Here is a 20,953-nt window from a genome sequence, read left to right on the forward strand (position 1 = left end):
GTCCGCGGTGTTACTACGACGGCGTAAATCCGATTTTACGGTGTTTTTCGTGTTTCCAGGTTTTAAATCATTAAGTTAGCATATCATATAGATATAGAACATGTGTTTAGTTGATTTTAAAAGTCAATTTAGAAGGATTAACTTTTATTTGCGAACAAGTTTAGAATTAACTAAACTATGTTCTAGTGATTACAAGTTTAAACCTTCGAATAAGATAGCTTTATATGTATGAATCGAATGATGTTATGAACATCATTACTACCTCAAGTTCCTTGAATAAACCTACTGGAAATGAGAAAAATAGATTTAGCTTCAAAGGATCCTTGGATGGCTTGAAAGTTCTTGAAGCAGAATCATGACACGAAAACAATTTCAAGTAAGATTTCCACTCGAAATAAGATTGTTATAGTTATAGAAATTGAATTAAAGTTTGAATATGACTATTACCTTGTATTAGAAAGATAACCTACTGTAAGTAACAAAGGTTTCTTGATCTTGGATGATTACTTGGAATGGATTTAGAAAACCTGGAAGTAAACTTGCAATCTTGGAAGTATTCTTGATTTTATGAAACTAGAACTTTTGGAATTTATGAAGAACACTTAGAACTTGAAGATAGAACTTGAGAGAGATCAATTAGATGAAGAAAATTGAAGAATGAAAGTGTTTGTAGGTGTTTTTGGTCGTTGGTGTATGGATTAGATATAAAGGATATGTAATTTTGTTTTCATGTAAATAAGTCATGAATGATTACTCATATTTTTGTAATTTTATGAGATATTTCATGCTAGTTGCCAAATGATGGTTCCCACATGTGTTAGGTGACTCACATGGGCTGCTAAGAGCTGATCATTGGAGTGTATATACCAATAGTACATACATCTAAAAGCTGTGTATTGTACGAGTACGAATACGGGTGCATACGAGTAGAATTGTTGATGAAACTGAACGAGGATGTAATTGTAAGCATTTTTGTTAAGTAGAAGTATTTTGATAAGTGTCTTGAAGTCTTTCAAAAGTGTATGAATACATATTAAAACACTACATGTATATACATTTTAACTGAGTCGTTAAGTCATCGTTAGTCGTTACATGTAAATGTTGTTTTGAAACCTTTAGGTTAACGATCTTGTTGAATGTTGTTAACCCATTGTTTATTATAACAAATGAGATGTTAAATTGTTATATTATCATGATATTATGATATATAATATATCTTATTATGATGTATATACAGTTAAATGTCGTTACAACGATAATCGTTACATATATGTCTCGTTTCGAAATCATTAAGTTAGTAGTCTTATTTTTACATATGTATTTCATTGTTAATACACTTAATAATATATTTACTTATCATTTAACATAATTAACCAAGTGTATCAATATCTTAATATGATTCATATGTACCTAGTAAGACGTTGTTATAACGATAATCGTTATATATATCGTTTTCGAGTTTCTTAAATTAATAGTCTCATTTTTATGTATATAACTCATTGTTAAAATACCTAATGAGATACATACTTATAATAAAATCATGTTAACTATATATATAACCATATATATGTCATCGTATAGTTTTTACAAGTTTTAACGTTCGTGAATCACCGTTCAACTTGGGTGGTCAATTGTCTATATGAAACCTATTTCAATTAATCAAGTCTTAACAAGTTTGATTGCTTAACATGTTGGAAACACTTAATCATGTAAATAACAATTTCATTTAATATATATATAAACATGAAAAAGTTCGGGTCACTACAGTATCAACCTGCAACATTTGTTATACACAAAAATTAAAATAAAATTTAAATCATGAAAACATTAACTTCACCTGTAGTAAAATTTAAATCATGAACACATTATCTAATTTTCAATTTCAATAGACTAATTTCGTGATGCAGTGAAATCAAAAATTCGTATATGGAAAAAGAAAAATCGTATATGGAAAACAAAAACTCATAAAAGTTAACAAACCTACAGTGGAATTCGTCTATAGAAATCGAAAATCAGATACCTGTTTGGCACTATATCTCTTCAAAATTGAGCATTAAAATCATAGATGAAATCAATGGTTGAAATGGGGGATGACGATAGTATACAAAATTTATACCATTAGGTGCGTAAAATTGCAACGGATAAATTAGCTGTAGTGGTGTGATCGATTGCGGCAGTATGCGGCCATATTCACCGACGAGAAGGGTTAGGGTTTTTGTGTTTAGAAGAGAGAGGGGTGAAAGAGATAGGACAGTTCTGTTTCAATTAGGTATAAAAACCTATTTGTGTAACTGTGATTGTTTAATTTGAAGGATGAGTGGGACACGTGTCTTGCTCTCAGTATTATTTGGGCTAATTATTTCCACTAATCAGTAATTAACATGTGGATTAATAATTTCGAGGATAATTAGCAGAAGGACACGTGGCGGTGTCCTTATGCTTTATATTATGTAATAGATTAGTTTACAATTTACAATTTTTGTAAGGAGCACAGATATTATCTATCTAATTTAATTAAAAAAATAATACGAAATTTTTTATAAAAGAAAATACTAATATCTCCCAAATTGTAATTTTAATTTTCTAAAAAAATTTAAAAGACATTTATTATTACTAATAATTATTATTATTATCAAAAATATAAATACTCAACTTTAAGCGAACTTTATTATTATTATTTACTTTTAATATAATAATTATAATTATAATTATTATATTATTAATATTCCAATATAAATTCTTTTTACGAAATTAATTACGTTACATATGTGTGCGAAAATAAATGTCTCTATATATTTGTAAAAACAACGATATGTTTCTTAGTCAAACGGGTCATTAAAATAAATTACTTTAAAATTTAGATTCGCTTGCCCCTAAAACATGTAAGAAACTCGTGAAATCACGGTCATGATTTCACTACTTATAATAAAGAGAAAAGAGAGATTTTTTTTTCTGAAAAATAAACCTAAACCATATTCGATAAACCAAATCCATATCAAAGCGATTAATAAATGTTTTTAATCGGATATTGAGTACCCTAGTTTTAATTTTCTAAATCCGAAACTGTGATTAGTTCAATGGGGTCGTCGAAGGTGAGGAACAACAACAAAGACAAAGTAGTTCGCCGCAAGTACGTATTCAATTCAATCTAATTCTGTATCGAAATTCATTGAATTAGGTGTTAGTTGATTATTTATATTTACGAAGTTATTATATTATGAATCGAATTCAACTATGTTTGTTTGTTGACCAATTAGGTTTTTGTTGGCCTTAACAATAATAATATAATATATAATATAATTTAATTATAATTAGTTTTTCCATAACGTTGATGAAGGGTAAATCATGAAATATGAAAGAGAACGATAATCCATCCCCATATCTTGCAGTTTACTATAACTGCAAAAATCAAGTATTTGCACGTTGCTGTTGTTTTCTACCGACTGTTGTTGCTCTTCTATATTTGAGTACATTAATAATAGTGATTTAAGAATAATTAACGATACTTTGTGGTCTTGTTAATTATTATTCAAATATATGTAGAGAGGAAAAGGTTGAAGAACCAGAACTACCAAAATATCGAGATAGAGCTAAGGAGCGAAGAGAGGACCAGAATCCTGATTATGAACCTTCTGAATTGGGATCTTTTCATGCAGTTGCCCCTCCTGGAAATGTTGATCTCTTGTAAGTCCACCAATTAATTAATTTAATTATTATATTATAATATTATTATTATTATTGTGTTATAGCATCTCAAATTGTAATTTATTTGTTTCTCCTGTGGCAGATCAGCTGAAGCCCATAGGATATCCATTGAGAAGAGCAAGTATCTTGGAGGTATTTCTTATCATATACTTACTGCTACTATTCATAACCAGGGTAGAAATTTCAGAACAAGGTTTCAAGTGAACCACGTTTGACTATGAACATGGTATCGGAAGTAGTAGTAGTAATAGTAATAGTAATAATGATGCAGTTACATTTTTGTTTTTTTGCTACTTGCTTCTGCGGGGATTCTTTCTGCCTGCTTTTAAGTGCTTATGAATGTGCTTTCTTACATACTTGATATGCTTTCAATTTATCTTAATTTATTTCAGATATGAACATGAATGCATATAGATATGTTTTACACAGATATTGAAACATGGTAATTCACAAGTATGAATCAAACTTCATTGCAAAATTGAGAAGCATTTTATTTTAACGGAAATATTCAATATTTAATAATGATTATAGGTATTTGATAAAGTTTGACGTGGTATGTAGTTTCATTCCCAAGAGGTTTTATATCCATTTCCTTTTTATAGCGTTAAGTATTAGCTCTTTTCCCTGTTTGGATGTTCATCATTTTTTTTTCATTATAATACTCTTTTACTTTTTTTTTTTCTTTTTTCTTCAAATTAGGCAAATGGTTATTCTACTGTAAGTCTGTAACTTGGATGTTTGTCACAAATTCTTTATTTCATTACCTTTTTCCAATCCTTGTATTATATCACCCTTATAAGGACTATTACACTATTATTTTCACCTCCCAAGTGTAAGACCGTCAGGCTGTGCAACCTGCTGCATGTCTGTCTACCAGCGCTTGCACTTCTTAAATCTTTCTCACAACTAGTATCCAACAGCTTTCTATTTCAAAGTCTTCGCAGCTATTATTTTTAGTCTCCTTTTTTTCCTAGAGAAATTTGTGTTGCTCCATCATTGTTACAAGATCAGAAGGAACTATGTGTAGGGTAGATAACATAATTGGTTCCAGAATAATGAGAATAGTGAAGGCTTTGTTTTAACTGTTCATCATTTTCTTCTATCTATTTATTTAACCTTATGAGATTGCTATAAATGAGGTAGGCGATGTTGAACATACACATTTGGTTAAGGGATTGGATTATGCTTTGCTGCACAAAGTGAGAAGTGAAATAGACAAAAAACCAGAAATTGAAGATGCTAGTGATGGCAAGTCTAGGTAAGCCCATGTTCAGTTGTATTTGACCAGGCAGGTAGCCTTTACATCATTTTGCATGTCCATGTAACCACTTTATTTTTTGATTTATACAGAGGATCCAAGGACGACCATCCCGTATCATTTCGCACTGGAAATGCAAAGGTAAGTTCAGGCTCTGGACTATGCATCACTTTTTCTGTCTGTCCTTGTGTATGCCTTGAAATATGCGCGCTTTGCTCACATAGTACAACTTGATTTCTGCTGCAGGCTGTGTATCAGTGGATAGTGAAGCCTCACACTGCTGTCAAGCCTAATGATATGTTCCTTCCTGGACGAATGGCTTTCATTTTTGACATGGTAGTTTTATAAATATAATTAATTAATATTTTAGTTTTCCTTTCTGGTTTTAAATCCTGACTTGAAATAATAAGCTCTGCTGTGGATGGTGTTTATGCATGACAGGAGAGTGGGTTTAGTCATGATATTCCGACCACTGTCTACAGAAGCAAAGCTGACTGCCCAGAGCTAGAGGTTCCTTACTTCTTTATTATAGTTCAATTTGTACTTTTATATTCTTTCTTTTTCAACTATGATTATTGTATGTATGTATGTATGTATTTGTAGGAAATGGTTACTGTCAGTGTTGATGGCTCTGTACTAGAGCGAATTGGTAAAATTATGTCTTACCTTCGCCTTGGATCATCTGGAAAGATTCTCAAGAAGAAGAAGAAAGACAAGGATGGTAAAGGTATATATTTTCATCACTTCTGCCTAATTTCATGTTTCTACCTATCTAAACATCTATTTAGTTTTGCATCTTTCCCAAACATTATTTAGCAGTGAAAAATGGGCCTGTTGGGTTGGGTTTGGAGAATGGGTCAAATTGGGGTGCGGGGTGTGTGTGTGTGTATATATATATAGGGGCAGGATCAATGGGGAAGTAACCAATCGGGGGAAGCGGGGGGAAGCAAAAAAAAAAAAAAAATTTCATTTTTTTTGGAAATTTTTTTTTTTCCGGCATCAAGATCACACGAAAATATGAACATTTAGAAGAGAGGATGAATGTTATTATTTAGGCGGGAAAACGATCGACAAAAATAACATTGAAGATAATATTGTTCGTGAAGAATATGAACGTTTTTTTTCTTCATGTTTTGTGAAGTAAAATTTAGCCCGATTTAGAGTTTAGGGTTTAGGCATAAACCCAAAACACCAAACCCTAAACCCTAAACCCTAAACTCTAAACCGTTCATGTTAAAAACTCAATCTAAATCTAAACCCTAAACCCTAAATCTAAACCCTAAACCCTAAATTTCTAAACCCTAATATCTAAACCCTCTAAACCCTAATATCTAAACCCCAATAGCTAAAACCTCAACATACGCTCGAAAAACACGATAATTGTTATATATTACTTCTTCGAGCGTTTTCCCGCCAAAATAAAAACATTTATCACAAAGTGTCTCTACTAAATGTTCATATTTTCATCTCATCTATAATGTTCGTGAACAAAGTTTTTTCAAAAAACGAAAAAAAAAAGTTTTTGCTTCCCCCCGCTTCCCCCCGATTGGTTACTTCCCTCTTGATCCTACCACTATATATATATATATATATATATATATATATATATATATATATATATATATATATATATATATATATCAACATTTATGGGTGATTAAATCTACTCAGATGTGAAAATCTTTGTAAATTAAAAGTTCTCGCAGTTCTCGCCCTTTTTGTAGTTCTTGTTTGAACAACTTTTGACTATATGTATATATATATATATATATATATATATATATATATATATATATATATATATATATATATATATATATATATATATATAGTGAAAGGATCATGAGAGAACTTGACATAGGAGAGAACCCATAGCACCATGTTATTTAACTCATTTCACTTCCATGCCGAGCCTTTCTTAGCACCATGTTATTTCACTTATTTCACTCATATTAGTAAGGGTATTTTCGTCCTATCGCATCAATTCATTCCTAAACATAAATTAGGGTTTAGAAATTAGGGTTTAGGGGTTAGAAATTAGGGTTTAGGGTTTAGATTGAGTTTTTAACACGAACGGTTTAGAGTTTAGGGCTTAGGGTTTTGGGTTTAGGGACTAAACCCAAAACCCTAAACCCCAAGCCCTAAACTCTAAATCGGGCTATATTTTGAAAAAAATTCAAAAAAAAAAATTACGATTTTTTTTAAAAAAGTTGAATTTTCCACGTCAGCATGCCACGTCAGCACAGACCGAGCCATGTGTCTGTCTGTGCTGACATGGCAGTCAGTCTGGCCGATGTGGCAGTCAGCCTGATGACGTGGCATGCTGACGTGGAATTAAAAATAATTTCGGAAAATTTTTTTTCCAGGGAAAAAAAAAAAATTTCCTGGAATTTTTTATTTTTTTTTTTGATTTTTTTTTCTTTTCAAAGAATAGGTGCATATGGTAGTTGCATGTACATTAATATGTGAGTTCTCTAGGTTCTCTCCCTACCCAAGTTCTCCATGGATCCTCACTCTCTCTCTCTCTCTCTCTCTATATATATATATATATATATATATATATATATATATATATATATATATATATATATATATATATATATATAATCAAACTCCTACCTGGAAAAAGAACAGCGAGCAAAGGTGTGTGGTACAAGTTTATAAAGTAGGTAGTCGGGGACTACTCAGTCGGGATATTTTAGGGATTAGTCGGTCAATTCAGGGAGTATTCGGACATGGACCATTTTTGACTGTTTTTTGGCCGAATTTGATCGAATAAATCCGACTTTTTACTGAGTTTTTGACCCGTTTACTGGCAAATTTCGATCGACTTCGCCTAATCAGGACGGACTACATGGGGAACTAGTCGGCCTAGTTGTACGACTGTTACAACCATGGTGTGTTATATCACTTTACAATACTACTTTTAAAATTTGAATATTCTCTGCTTGTAAAGCATCTTTGTGCTATGTGCATACACTCTGAGAATATTTTAAGATTTGTTACTTGAAAGTTATCTTTTGACTACAGTTATAAACTAGTGATCACATGCTATACCTCTATACTATTTTCCACCCTATTTAACCCTGTAATTTAAATATACTCTTCATCATCTATCATTGAATATACTGTAAATAGGTAAACTGATCACTAGCTTTGTATGTTACTAATTTCTTCAACCCTTTTATGAAGCACGTCTTCTCTATTTTGAGCTGCATACTATATGTTCATTGTTAAGATATCGGCTATTTTATGTTTAATATCTGTACAAGTCGATTCTATAATTTGGGAAATAAAACCTTGGTCTCACCCCAGACTTTTTCTAACCTTCTGTAGCCATTTCTTTCAAAGTTAGCAAGTCATTCATTTAAAGAGAGTACCATAACTGCATGTCAAGTCTATGATTTAATTTTAATACTGTTATCAATATCAAAGTAACCAAGTAGGTGTCTCTTGTTCATTCTATTTTTCATGTTTTATCATCTGTAGGTAAGCTCGAGTGCTATTTTCTTGAGCTCTTGGGTAAATATCAATTCCGTACCATTGTGCTGTTATTATAATATTGTGATTAGCTTGCATGCTTATATAAAACACATTTGTTTTTTCTTATTGAGAAGGTGGTTGGTACATCTCCATATTATACTCCATTCAACAAGACATGATAGTGTATGTGGTTGATATTGTGACATATATTCTCTTGGATTTTATATTTGGCACCCACCTTAAGTTGTTTTTTTTTTACTTCATTTTCCTAGCGTTTTATTTTACTCAATGCTGATATATTGAATGGGACTCAAATCTTCTCTATGCATATATATACTATATGCTATATATATTCATCCATCTATTTTTCTTTAATTACACAGGAAAACTCCCAGCTGTTAGTGTTGATTATGATATATTAAAACCTGATGACGTGAAAAGTCATACGGAGAAAGAATTTCTGCCACCACCACCACCACCACCACCTCCGAAAAGAAATGATGTTGATGTGAAAGAGAAATTGGTGGGGCCAGCAGTTTCTCGCAACGAGCAGGATGATATTTTCGTAGGAGAAGGAACTGACTATGCCATCCCTAGCAAAGATATGATCCAGAGCCCTGTTTCGGATGATGACATGGAAGAATCCCCCTCTCAGATTATTAACAAGGAGAAAACTTGTTATTTTGATGAACCTGCATATGGCCCTGTTCCACCCTCTCAGCAGCCATCTGATGTTGACTGGCAGCAAACTGTGAGTTTTCTTTCCCCTATCTGATTAAAACTGTGCATGCAAGTTTAGTAGCCCAACCCTTGATTGATTGATTGATTGATTGATTGATTGATTGTTCAGAATGGATACGATGACCTGGCTGGTGCTGGTTATCAAGGCGGTGAGTGGCAGGAATGTCAATATTCAGGAGGAGAGCAGCAACTGGCTTATCATCATCCTGAACAATACCAACACTTCCAGCATGACACTCTAACTTATGAGATGGTGATGCAATCAGGCTCCAACATGGAAGCAGAAGCAGAAGCAGACGCACACTTAATGATGACCCAAGAAGAGAAAGATCGGGGACTGGGTTCGGTGTTCAAGCGGGATGATGTGAGGCTTCAGCAACTACGGGAGAAAGACGCTCGGGAGAAAGATCCAAACTTTGTATCCGAGAGTTATTCAGAATGCTATCCAGGATATCAAGAATACAACCGTGAGGTTGTTGGTAGTGATGATGATGAAGATGATTTATCAAAAATGGATATGGGTGGACGAGTAAGTGTCTCTTTCTTTCTTTCTTTTCTACTATTCCACTATACTTGAAGAAGAATGTCATGATGGTAAAAATTGTTACTTTTATGGTTCGACCAATTTCTTTCCTGGATATAAAGTAGTAAAAAATAAAAAAATAATAAAAAAAAATAAAAAAAAATAAAAATTAAGTTAAAAGAAAGTACAATAATAATGTCATGGAATGATAACTTGTTTGGGAAACCACCGGGGTAACAACTGATATGCATGATGATGTAACCAACCACCTCTTCCACAGGCAAAGGGACGGCTTCATAGGTGGGATTTTGAGACTGAAGAGGAGTGGGCAACATACAATGAGCAGAAAGAAGCAATGCCGAAAGCTGCATTTCAGTTTGGTGTGAAGATGCAAGATGGTCGCAAGACGAGAAAGCAGAATAAAGATCAGAAGATTACTAACGAGTTGCACAAGATTAATAAGATACTTGCCAAAAAGAAAATGCAAAAAGGTGGTGAAGCAGTAAATGATGACAGTGGCGATGATGAATCTCCTCACCCTGCTGGAAAGAAGCTCAAGATGTGAGCCTCCCCCTTCCTTGTGTACTATGCACACACTGTTTTTTATTGGTGTATCTAGAGGCATTCAAACTGATTGTGTATGGTTTTTACTTGCCATCTACTTCCTGTTTGTAATTGTTTTGGAGAGGAAACTAGAATTATATTTGGTACTGCTATTTATGATTTAGCATTTCACTTTCACTAGTGAAATGACCCGTGGAATCACGGATTTGTTTAAATGAAACAGTTTAATGATATGTTTTAGGTATTAAGTGAAAGTAAATGCTAAAGTTATTTAGTTTATTGTTTAATGACCCGTGGAACCACGGAGTTCGACTAAAAAACTCGTCTGAACATTTCATCACACCCCTAAAATACATATTAAACAATTCACATCCAATCATAAGAGATAATATTGGTTGTCATTTTATTTTGAAAATGTAAATTAAAATATAAATTTAAAATTGGTTTTCTTCTGCATAGCTTTTATAACTTCTCGTACTCAATTCAAAATAATTAATTAAAATAATCAAAATTATTTAATTTTAATAACCAAAATAATTATTACTAAGATTTAATAATAATAATTAATTATAAGATTTAATTTTAATTCAAAATTGTTTAAATTAATGGTATCACCCACCATGCTTAGATTTTTTCTTTTTAATTTTTTCTTAATAAAGGAATTAGCCTAATAATGACATCATCATTATCTAGCTTGTTTATGAATTATACCTAACAAATGGGTTGGGTTGGGTTCGGTCGCGGGTTAAAATGGGTTCTGGTCGAAACAAGTCATGGGTCGAAATGGGTCAGCAGTTTGGTTGAATGGGTTATGTGAGAACCGGGTGGGTCTGACCCGGTTGGCTCATATTTCCTTGATAATATTTTTAAAATTCTTTTTACCTTTAGTATTTTATTACGTTTGACGTTTACGCGTTACTTTTTTGGTTTTACAAATACGTTTTACTTTTTTAGTTTTATGAAGTGCCCGAGTCACAATTGCGTTCATTAATACATGTTTTAACATATTAGAGTGAGTGAAACAATATGAAATTGATGCATGTGACCAAGTTATACTAATCCAAGGTTAAATCTTGACATATGATTGAATGTTTGTAATAAGCGAATACATTAAAACTAGCGGAGGTACTCCCAAAGACCCTTCGCAAATTTGTACGCCACCTTTATATTTTTAACATTTATTCTATCTACGTATTAATTGAGTTTCAAGTATGTGTTGTATTTGTGGTGAAGTTAATCCGAGGTCTAGAAAGAAGTTGAATGATGCGTACTTATAAGCTTAAAGATAATGTTGATAGCTTAAATACGTGGACGCAATTCAAAACTTGTTTACAGTGGCGAAGCTAGAATTTTAAATCACTGGTGGCACACTATTATACTGAAATATTGACTCACGCAGATTTAATTAACAAGTTATTATCAATAGAAACATATACATTAACACAAATGTATTTTACAATCCTTCTTTCGTATGAAACGATCCATAATTATTTCATTTGTAATGCTAATAAGTGCTTCTTTTTGAAAAATGCCAAGAAGATAACCGGTTAAAAAAATTATCATTTAATAAATTATTCTAGATTTACAAGTTTAAAATAATACTTTAAAATAAAGCATAAAACCTAAATTTAATATACATTAAGACAATAGATGGTTTTATATGATGATTGAAAAATAAATAAACAATTAGCTCGAGGGAAACTATATATCAATAATTACTTTGAGTTAAGGTAGATTATAATAAATATACAATTGTATATATACATTAGAATTGTAATTGGAATTAACAGAAAAATATAGTGGCCAACTCACCGCTATAAAATTTTATCTCAAAAGTTGAGATGGTAAATGAGTCCATATAAAATTGTTGCACCGTTTTTAGAAAGCAAAAAATTCAAATAAACAGCCACCTATTTTTTTATATTTTTTTTTATTGTGCCCCATTGCTAAAGAATTAAACCAATGCTTTGTGAATTAGTTAAGTGTCTACTTGTAGCACAATAGTAATTACATGATACACGTATTTAAAAACCCAACATAATTTACTTACAAGAGCCCATTCACTGGTGACCTGTGCACAAGTGGCTACACCACTGTTTATGGGTTCTCAAGATGGTAAAGAAGACGGTTCATCGGCAATTGGGCGAAGTAATATGTCCAGAGAGGCTTTTGCGGCTTTCGATGTTATGATGACACGTTTGACCAGCGACAACGCACCGGGTGACGGTTCCGCCAATGTGTTATCGTACAAGATAGAGAATCGGTATGGGAAGAGTTCTATGAAAGAGACGGTTAACGGTAATTTGTAAAGGGCGGGTCCTCGTGGTTGAGTGGTCGGGTTTTTTTGAATAGTTCGTGTTGAAATCGGTTTTCTTTGGTTTGTTTCTCTATGGTTTTTCAGGTTGTTAGGAAGGATCGTTTATAAATAGTTTCGTTTAGATAGTTGCTTTCTAGGTGTGAGTTTACCCGTTTCCCCGTCTTTTTTGTATTCCTTGTTAAAGGTGTTTTTCTTTTGAAAACGACCTCGTTTTTATATGAGTATTCGTTTTTTTTTCGAAAAAAAAAATTGCTCTGCTCCATCGGTACTGCATGTTAAATATATTCAAGCAACCACCCGTCAATTTGACCGAATAAAAAGATTTTTCAGAATACTATGTTTTTTGCCCAACGGAACAACGGTCAAGATCACTTCAATGGATGTGCTTTTTAACAGGTGCAACACCAAACAAAATCAATGCTTGCGCCTTGAACTGAATTAGAAACTATTTTTTTTATTTTACTCTCCTAGATTCTGTAGATCTCAAATGTCGCTGAATACATTTGAGAGCCATGACCACAAATAATAAATTACAAGTTATAACATGTATTTTCAAGTATGTTTGGAATTCAAGAAGTACTTTGTACAGATGTAATATCAACATATAGAACATTTGTAGCTTGATTAATTCAACATGAAAGCTAACAATGAAGTTTAGAGTTGAAGTCTTCGAGAGCAGCATACAAAGGTTGAGCGGCCTTAGGTCTGTCGACCGTCCCAAGAAGTATGTCAGCAGTTGTGAGATATGGATCACCATAGAAGTGAAGATTAGCGTCCGTTCTTGTTGCAACAACGTTCCCTTCCAGTGACACTCCAATAAATGCACCTGCACCACCACAAATGAATTCTAGCAACATGAGATGTCTAAAATACACACATTAGTAAAAGTAGATGAATAGTAGAGATACAACGAAAAACTATTACAACTCTTAAGACCACCCGAGTGTTAAAACTTGAATCGATAAGATAAACATAAACCCTTCAACATGAAGGTTTGAGTTTGTTTGGGGCCACGGGATTTTGCTATTTGAATAACCCGATCCTTATGAGATGATCAGTGTTATGCATATTTTTCTAAGTTTTACCATTTTCCATTCCTTTAAAGGTCTCTCTTTTTAAGGAGCTTAGTTCCATGAATAAAATCATCTGATTAAAACCCTATCAGTGTATGAATGTCAAATTGCATCAGTTGGTATAAGAGCCTCATCAAATGGGCCTCTGTGAGTAAGATCAAACTGGAGAGAGAGAGAGAGAGAGAGAGAGAGAGAGAGAGAGAGAGAGAGAGAGAGAGAGAGAGAGAGAGAGAGAGAGAGAGACGTTGTAACTGATTCAAAATAATGTGAGGGGCAGTAAAAATCAGACAACAGAAAACAGTAGTAGTCGCAAGACAACTTACTATTGTTAACAAGATGAAGGCACGTGATGAGGTTATTCAAGAAAACCAATTCACTAGGAGAGATATCAAAATAAATGACGCCCAAGTTCAATGAAGTGGTGTGTTCGATTGAAGAATCAAACAATCTACACACACTCACTTTGGACAAATTACAGAGCAGCAGCCTTCTGGTTCACGAGCAAAGAATGAAAGTTGGTATGGATGTTCTCAAGGTGACAAGTAATGAAAGAAGTAGCAGATCTCTGATCTCCCGATAGAAGAAATTATCGAGGTGCAATTAAATATTACAAATGTGCCACAAACAAACTAGGACATAATTACCAAAATAAATGTATTACTTGGAATAATCATGTTAACTACACCCAACTTGATGAAAAGGAAGAGTTTTTATTTATGGCTACAGTGGTTAAGGAAGAAAAACAAAAAAAAGGGATTTTCTTTTTTAGACTCGGGGTGTTCAAACCATATAACAGGAAATATAAGTATTGTCTTATAAGTAGGCAGCTTCGATGACCAATTTAAACATTCTGTCAGTCAAACAGGGAATGGTGAGAATATGCAGGTGCAAGAGAAAGCTAGGCATTGTCAAGTTTGTGTTTGGAGGAAGAACCCATACACACCATCAGTACCATCAGTAACCAACCAACCAACCAACAAGTGTTTGGTACCATCACTCACTACAAATTTGGTCAGCTGCAAGAGAAAGAGCTCACTACTAATAATAATAATAAGAAAGGGAGGGAGGAAGGGAGGAAGTAGCAAAATCTCTCACGAACAATGTAGGCTGATAATGACTTCACATATGACATCAAATAAGGATGTTTCTACTGCTTGTTCAGGGTACAAGTCGAGTGTCTAAAAACAGAAACCGAGGATGTCACTTACCTGTGGCATAAACGGTTTCGTCACTTGAATCAGAATGACCCACAGCTCTTATTAAAAAAGAAGAAGGTGTGAGGCATGTTGTTGGAACAATGTAACGCTAAATGTAGATACTTCAAAGTGTTCAGATGTGTTGAGATCAATTCTAGAGATTATATATTTCTATTTATATATTATCTATGTACATATTTAAGCATTTAGGGATCGGGTATATCCATGGAGACATGGATTACAAATGTCATCTATATCCGATCCAATATTCATCCATTCATCAAATCATCCATATCCACTCTTAGTAGATTGGATGGATATCCATCGACTCGGAGGTTAATTACCAGCCCTTGAAAGGAAGAGTACCTTAAAATTAGCTAAACTTCATATCATTTACAACACTTATTTACAACTTCATGATGATGTCTCTCTCTTCAGTTGCTAAATCCTCCTCATATGGTTACACAATTTAAATTATTGATAACAAGGGCACAAGGATTTATTAAAATACCTTTGCTACAACTGTATGTGTAACACATGCCAGAGCCTCCAGCACCAGCTCTAAGATCAGCTTCCAGAACTCTCCCAATAGGTCCTGCCGCAGCACTGCAACCAGCTCCAAGAGAAAAATGCATGCGACTACAGAATGTTTTCACAGCTTTATAGTCGTGAAGCACAATTATGAAGTCCATCAACTCACCTCCCACCTACCAAAACGAAAAATATAATAATAGGCTGTTTCAGTGTTTCACCAGAAAAGCCTGCCTGATCTAAGCAGGCACCAGTATAAGATATAATATAAATATGTTTATTTCATGTTATTGAGGATTCAACAGTTATAGTAGATTAATACTAGTATATATTGATTATCATACAAGATGGGAGCAAGGGGTTTAATGTTACGTATATCTTAACCACTAATAATCTCATTATTCAAACCAAACCAGAGGTACATTAAAGCTAAATCTGGTCAATTAACAGCTACCAAAACAATAAAACGTCATTCAATATATCAAATGTATCTAAAACTCTTAGCAGGTTTGAAACTGTTAGAGTATACGAAGACAGGCAGGCGTAATCACGTGATCATGACCATGATCACGTCTACTTGGAGAATAGTTGAAGATCTTCCAAGATCTGTATATATTTAGTCCGTTGTTTTGAATCGTTTCGAACCAAGCTCGTGTTGGCTCGCCACCTCTTCGCTTGAGAAGGGGGGGGGGTTAGAATATTAGAAGACAGGCAGGACGTCATCACGTGATCATGACCATGGTCACGTATTTTAAAGGACAAGTCCAAAATATGTGAAGATCTTTTATATTCAGTATATATATATTATATGCTAGTTATGTTCTGTATCTATTCCTTATTTATATATATTCTGTAAATCTCTGTAACTCTCCTATATATATGAATACATAACCCACACAATTGGTGTGGAGATTTCATTCTTTATAGAAACCTCTTACGTCCTAAAAAATCATACTGCAAGAACACATCATCTGGATAGGCAACAAAATGTCAAACAAAGAAAATAAAAATACCAATGTTACTTGGTAGTTATACCTGAGGGCCCCATCCTAGACCAGCTGAAATTATAGCAGAAGGTGCAGACCATGAACCATCTGCCCTTCGAGCCATGACCAAACCAGTACCAAGCTTATATGTAAATAGCATCCCAACTTTAGCAACGGTTAAAATAGCAAGACCTTTAGCTCCTTTTATAACTGCAGCAGGTATAGACCTTTCAGGATTTAACCTGGCAACCTGGCCAAATCATAATATAGTGTTGGCAATCAAAACACAAAAGGAGCTGAGGGGGGTCTTGGGGATAAGGAGCTAAGTGATTTTGTGATTTTTATATCTTTAGTTCTATAGCTTAGATTTAAAAAAAAAAAAAAAATTCTGGTATCAATTCTCATTGTGTAGATTCAGAAAATATTTTTTATTTATTAACTGGCTTGTTAACATACATATGATGTATGTTAACAGCTGTTCATACACCAGATGTATGATAACAAAAAAAAGCGTTTTGATTAAAAAAAAGTGTTTAGGGTTTAGAAATTAAGGTTTAGGGTTTAAATTTAGGGTTTAGAATGAGTTTTTACTACAAACGATTTGGGACTAGGAGAGGGTTCTAATCTATATCTATCTACTATTAATAAATGAAGTACCTGAGAGTAATTTCTGAGCGTATTAGAAGCTTTATAAATTTCATGTTCCATAGACAAGCCAACTGGAAGATTTAACCATCCTCTTGTGCAAGTCCAATCCATGACATCATGCTTGGCGACCTGTACAGCATTGCTGACGGTGTTGATCAAAACACCTTGTAATGGGTCAAGCATATCATAGCAGGTATCGCACACCCTCTGTGGATTCCTTTCTCTAAACTTAACAGGTAACAAGCATCTTCCTTTTGAGCAGGCCCTACAAAATATTCTTCCACAGAATCGGCAATGATGTCTACCACGAGTGAGGGCAGTGAAAGGAGCATTACACTGCATACAAACCGAAGTAGAGCTGTCCCTAAGCCACTCTGGCGGCTCAGCTTCCAACACTTGTTTGTATGTGTTATAGTTAATCATCATCCCACTTGTTGTTCGTTCAACAAGTGGCGGGGCACTGGGAATGTTGTACACAGATGGGTGCAAGTAAGTATCTCCGTTTTTTGCTGACCCCATAAATGCAACGTCTGAACCAGTAGCAGCTTCTGATACAGTGTCTTCAATTACATCTTTGTTACGACCCCGCATGACAATTGTAATTATCCCGCTCAAAACATTTTTCAAATTTACCTCGGGAATATCTTGCTGAACAGAGCTGCTGTTGTAATGGTCATCACCAGAGTCACAATCACCATCAACAAAATCATCAAACTCATCAGAACCTTTGTACGGATGGTCAAGTTTGATGGATCTTTTAGCCTGATGAAACGTAGCTTGGTCATCTGGAACATCCCACACAGAATCAGTATAGTCATCAATAAAGTAATTGTTCTTCTCCATGTCGACAGCCGGAAGTGAAGAACGGGTAAATTTTTGTTCGTATGAAGTCATAATAACAAGTCATGCATCTAACAAGAAATAGTGCAAGCTGCATCCCAGATACAAGATCAACTAGGTTAATAATAATAATACATACACAGATAACCTAAAAACGAAGGGTGCGTTTACTAGAAGGCTATTTGTATACAACACCGTAATGCACTTTTAAGTAATAAATACTTACAAAAATCGTTGTAGTTATCTTCAAAACAACTAATCCAGATTATTGTTCTTCTTGGAGTAGTTAGTTACACATTCAAAATAACTTATATGTGACCATAATAGTTGTAAAATTTAATTGAACTGAAAGAATCCAAAAATATTTTACAAAACATAGGTAGTGTCGATTTGTATACATATTACTGTATTATTAATTATTATAGCATTTTACCACTCAAGAAGCGGTTTGACATGTCTACTTAAAATAATAACTGAATCTATTTCCTGTAATGTATATATTCTAATTCACATACATAGTAATTGTTTTGAAAACTTAGATGATAATTGAAACCTTCAAGGACTGCTTATCAAAATCGTTTTGAAGATAAACATCAAAATATAACTTAACAAACATATTTAAAGGCCTTCCTTAAATGTGAAAAGAATTACATACAAAGATAAAGCCTACTGTAAAATTATTATACCCCTTGATACAAAGAAAAGTTATGTGATGAAACATGTCTAAAGCTTGTGTGAAATTGTACCTGATGTCCTGATGAATAAAGGATGTTACCTGATTGCTGTAAATAATAAAAACAATACCCTAATCAATATCAATCAATCAATACATTCAAGATAATTATAATCATAATTAATTTAATTATAATTACAATAATTATAATAATTATAATAAATATAATAAATAATAAATAAATAATATAATAAAAACAATACCCTAATCAAAATAAGAAACGGTAGCGTAGTGATCGGCGGTCGCCTCAGGGATAGTGCTATATGGAAAAGGGAATAGATGATAGAGTAATACGTCCACAATACATACAGAATCTCAACAAAATTGCGCTAGCGTATAGATAGGCGGTTGCGTCAGGGACTCAGGTTAGTGGTATCCTCCCTCCATCCCTCCGATTAATTTTTCAATAATTTTTTTTTTCGGCGAATATATATATATATATATATATATATATATATATATATATATATATATATATATATATATATAAAAGATCATAAAAATCAGGTGGTACATACACAAACGATAATAATTGAAACGTCTTGCTTTGATCGTCTTACAAACATTGGACGATATCATTGGAAGAGAGCGAGTACATTGAAATTGTAATTGACAATACATTCGTACAAACCACCTAACTAAAATCTAAAACATACATAAAACCGATCTCGTATTTAACTCCACAATCGCCATTACTCAGAAGCCGCACATCAAAAATGAACGCCGGGTACTCCAGCAGCACCTAACCCGAGGCCTGCAAACCAAAGCAACCTCTCGTACTCGAAAAACCCTGTATCAACTCAAAAGAGAAATACAAGCCCGTCGAATAAGATCAAATTCCCGTTCGAGCAGAAAAAAGGACCCCGAGAGAACCACTCAAATATACATCAATTTTTCGAGGTCAACAAAGTCAACACACGTCGGCAACGACATCGAGCCCACTCGAATAGACTCGACTACGGGAAAAGTATGAACAAATCAGACAAGCAGCAACAGACCAGCGCAAAACGCAGAATCAAACCAGAAAGAAACCAGGCCATCTTCACCAATTTTCTAGATTTACAAACCCGCTGAAACCGGCGGCCAACAACCAGCAGCCAGCTCCCACCAACAGCCGCCAGCGAAAACCGGCAGCCAGCAGCAGAAACCAGCTACCACTAGCATCACCTTAGACCTCCGGCAACCCCCAAAGGACGCCAACAATATCATCAGCAGCCGGAACCGCCATCTGTCGTCGACAGCCAGTAGCTAACCGTAGCCGCAGGCGGCAGTCAGCCAGCCGGAATCCACAAGATTTCACACAAAATAAACACCAACCACTAGCCAACCAAACTCAACCCCAAACTCAATACGAAACCGAGAACTTACCAAAATGTTTGTAGAATTCCGCCGGAATTCGTCGCCTACAACCACTAGAGGAAAGAAGACGACAACGACTAACGGAGAGGAGGAGAGTAGCGAGCAAACCAACTAACGCAATACCATCTGAAGGACGCCAAAACAACCCAAAACCCCACCAAATCCCAGATCCCGAGAAAAGCAACACGGAATCGCCGCATGGAAGTCAGTACAGTGACAGGAGAAGATGAACGGTCAAAAGACGTCACCGGAGTAGGAGGAACCGTGGTTGAACTTATTAGACAGAAAGCGGTTAAAGCCGAACCACCGGCGAGATGCCGGTGGTCGGAAAGGGTAACATCAAAAGCCTACAAACCGACGATAAATAAAGCTGGAAGAAAAAATGGCGGATGTGAAAAAAATTAGAGCACCGGACTTGAAGAAGAAACAAGGGATGGATGAATTGTGCGGAGAGAAAAAAGTAGAGAGAGAGAGAAATTGACTTTCAAATAAGGGATGGATGAACTACATTAATGGTCTACTTTCAAATATAAAAAATAAATTTAATAAAATTTATAATAGGATTCTCAAACACCACTTTTTAATTTATCTAGTCTCATAAAATTAAAGTTATGCCCCTGGAAAGTTAAAGTTATATTATTATTGTAATAATAATTAAGGGTAAAATAGGTAATTCGGTGTAAATGAATCAAAAAGTGGTGTGTGAGAATCACCTTCCTTTACGATATTATCTTCAACTAGTTAAAGACCCGTGATTTCGTGGGTTTTATAAAATGATAGAATTTGGAAAAGTATTTGTTAGGTTGATTAAAAAGCAAACAATATTAGATAAACCACAAAGGGTTGTGATATATTCAATAACATATATAGACCTCATAATACGTTGCACATATCTAACCATCAAAGAGTTGTAATAAGAAATACTTTTGAGTAAAAGTACATAAGGGCAAGATCAATGGGGAAGTAACCAATCGGGGAAAACGGGGGAAGCAAAAT

At 34.1% G+C, this 20,953-nt stretch overlaps 2 protein-coding genes across 2 annotated transcripts; one reads left to right on the forward strand and one right to left on the reverse strand.

Moving 5' to 3' along the window:
* The first annotated feature begins 2,907 nt into the window (after window positions 1–2,907).
* Window positions 2,908–10,422, forward strand: LOC139894216 (suppressor of mec-8 and unc-52 protein homolog 2). The gene is made up of 11 exons (XM_071877432.1): window positions 2,908–3,130; window positions 3,544–3,684; window positions 3,788–3,837; window positions 4,849–4,963; window positions 5,056–5,104; window positions 5,210–5,299; window positions 5,405–5,473; window positions 5,567–5,690; window positions 8,830–9,197; window positions 9,297–9,716; window positions 9,991–10,422. Exons 1-11 carry the CDS (start codon window positions 3,078–3,080, stop codon window positions 10,273–10,275), a joined length of 1,764 nt encoding a protein of 587 aa, XP_071733533.1. The 5' UTR covers window positions 2,908–3,077; the 3' UTR covers window positions 10,276–10,422.
* A 2,603-nt stretch (window positions 10,423–13,025) lies between these two features.
* LOC139894218 (uncharacterized) lies at window positions 13,026–19,007 on the reverse strand. The gene is made up of 6 exons (XM_071877433.1): window positions 18,802–19,007; window positions 18,612–18,647; window positions 17,035–17,956; window positions 16,427–16,627; window positions 15,372–15,567; window positions 13,026–13,417 (listed from the first exon to the last, which is right to left on the reverse strand). The coding sequence occupies exons 3-6, from the start codon at window positions 17,917–17,919 to the stop codon at window positions 13,233–13,235; spliced, it is 1,467 nt and encodes a 488-aa protein (XP_071733534.1). The 5' UTR covers window positions 17,920–17,956; window positions 18,612–18,647; window positions 18,802–19,007; the 3' UTR covers window positions 13,026–13,232.
* Between the last annotated feature and the right edge of the window lie 1,946 nt (window positions 19,008–20,953).

The sequence above is a fragment of the Rutidosis leptorrhynchoides genome, chromosome 2, assembly GCF_046630445.1.
Source record: "Rutidosis leptorrhynchoides isolate AG116_Rl617_1_P2 chromosome 2, CSIRO_AGI_Rlap_v1, whole genome shotgun sequence".
In the NCBI taxonomy this organism is placed as follows: domain Eukaryota; kingdom Viridiplantae; phylum Streptophyta; class Magnoliopsida; order Asterales; family Asteraceae; genus Rutidosis; species Rutidosis leptorrhynchoides.

What these genes read in the sequence shown, in the direction of transcription:
- LOC139894216 (XM_071877432.1), top strand. Translation starts at nt 3,078, where the DNA reads ATGGGGTCGTCGAAGGTGAGGAACAACAACAAAGACAAAGTAGTTCGC. An exon ending in GACAAAGTAGTTCGCCGCAA is followed by an intron (nt 3,131 to 3,543) that starts GTACGTATTCAA and finishes AAATATATGTAG; the next exon opens with AGAGGAAAAGGTTGAAGAAC. An exon ending in GAAGAGCAAGTATCTTGGAG is followed by an intron (nt 3,838 to 4,848) that starts GTATTTCTTATC and finishes TAAATGAGGTAG; the next exon opens with GCGATGTTGAACATACACAT.
- LOC139894218 (XM_071877433.1), bottom strand. Translation starts at nt 17,919, where the DNA reads ATGACTTCATACGAACAAAAATTTACCCGTTCTTCACTTCCGGCTGTC. An exon ending in CGCTCAGAAATTACTCTCAG is followed by an intron (nt 16,628 to 17,034) that starts GTACTTCATTTA and finishes TGATTTGGCCAG; the next exon opens with GTTGCCAGGTTAAATCCTGA. An exon ending in GTCTAGGATGGGGCCCTCAG is followed by an intron (nt 15,568 to 16,426) that starts GTATAACTACCA and finishes TCGTTTTGGTAG; the next exon opens with GTGGGAGGTGAGTTGATGGA.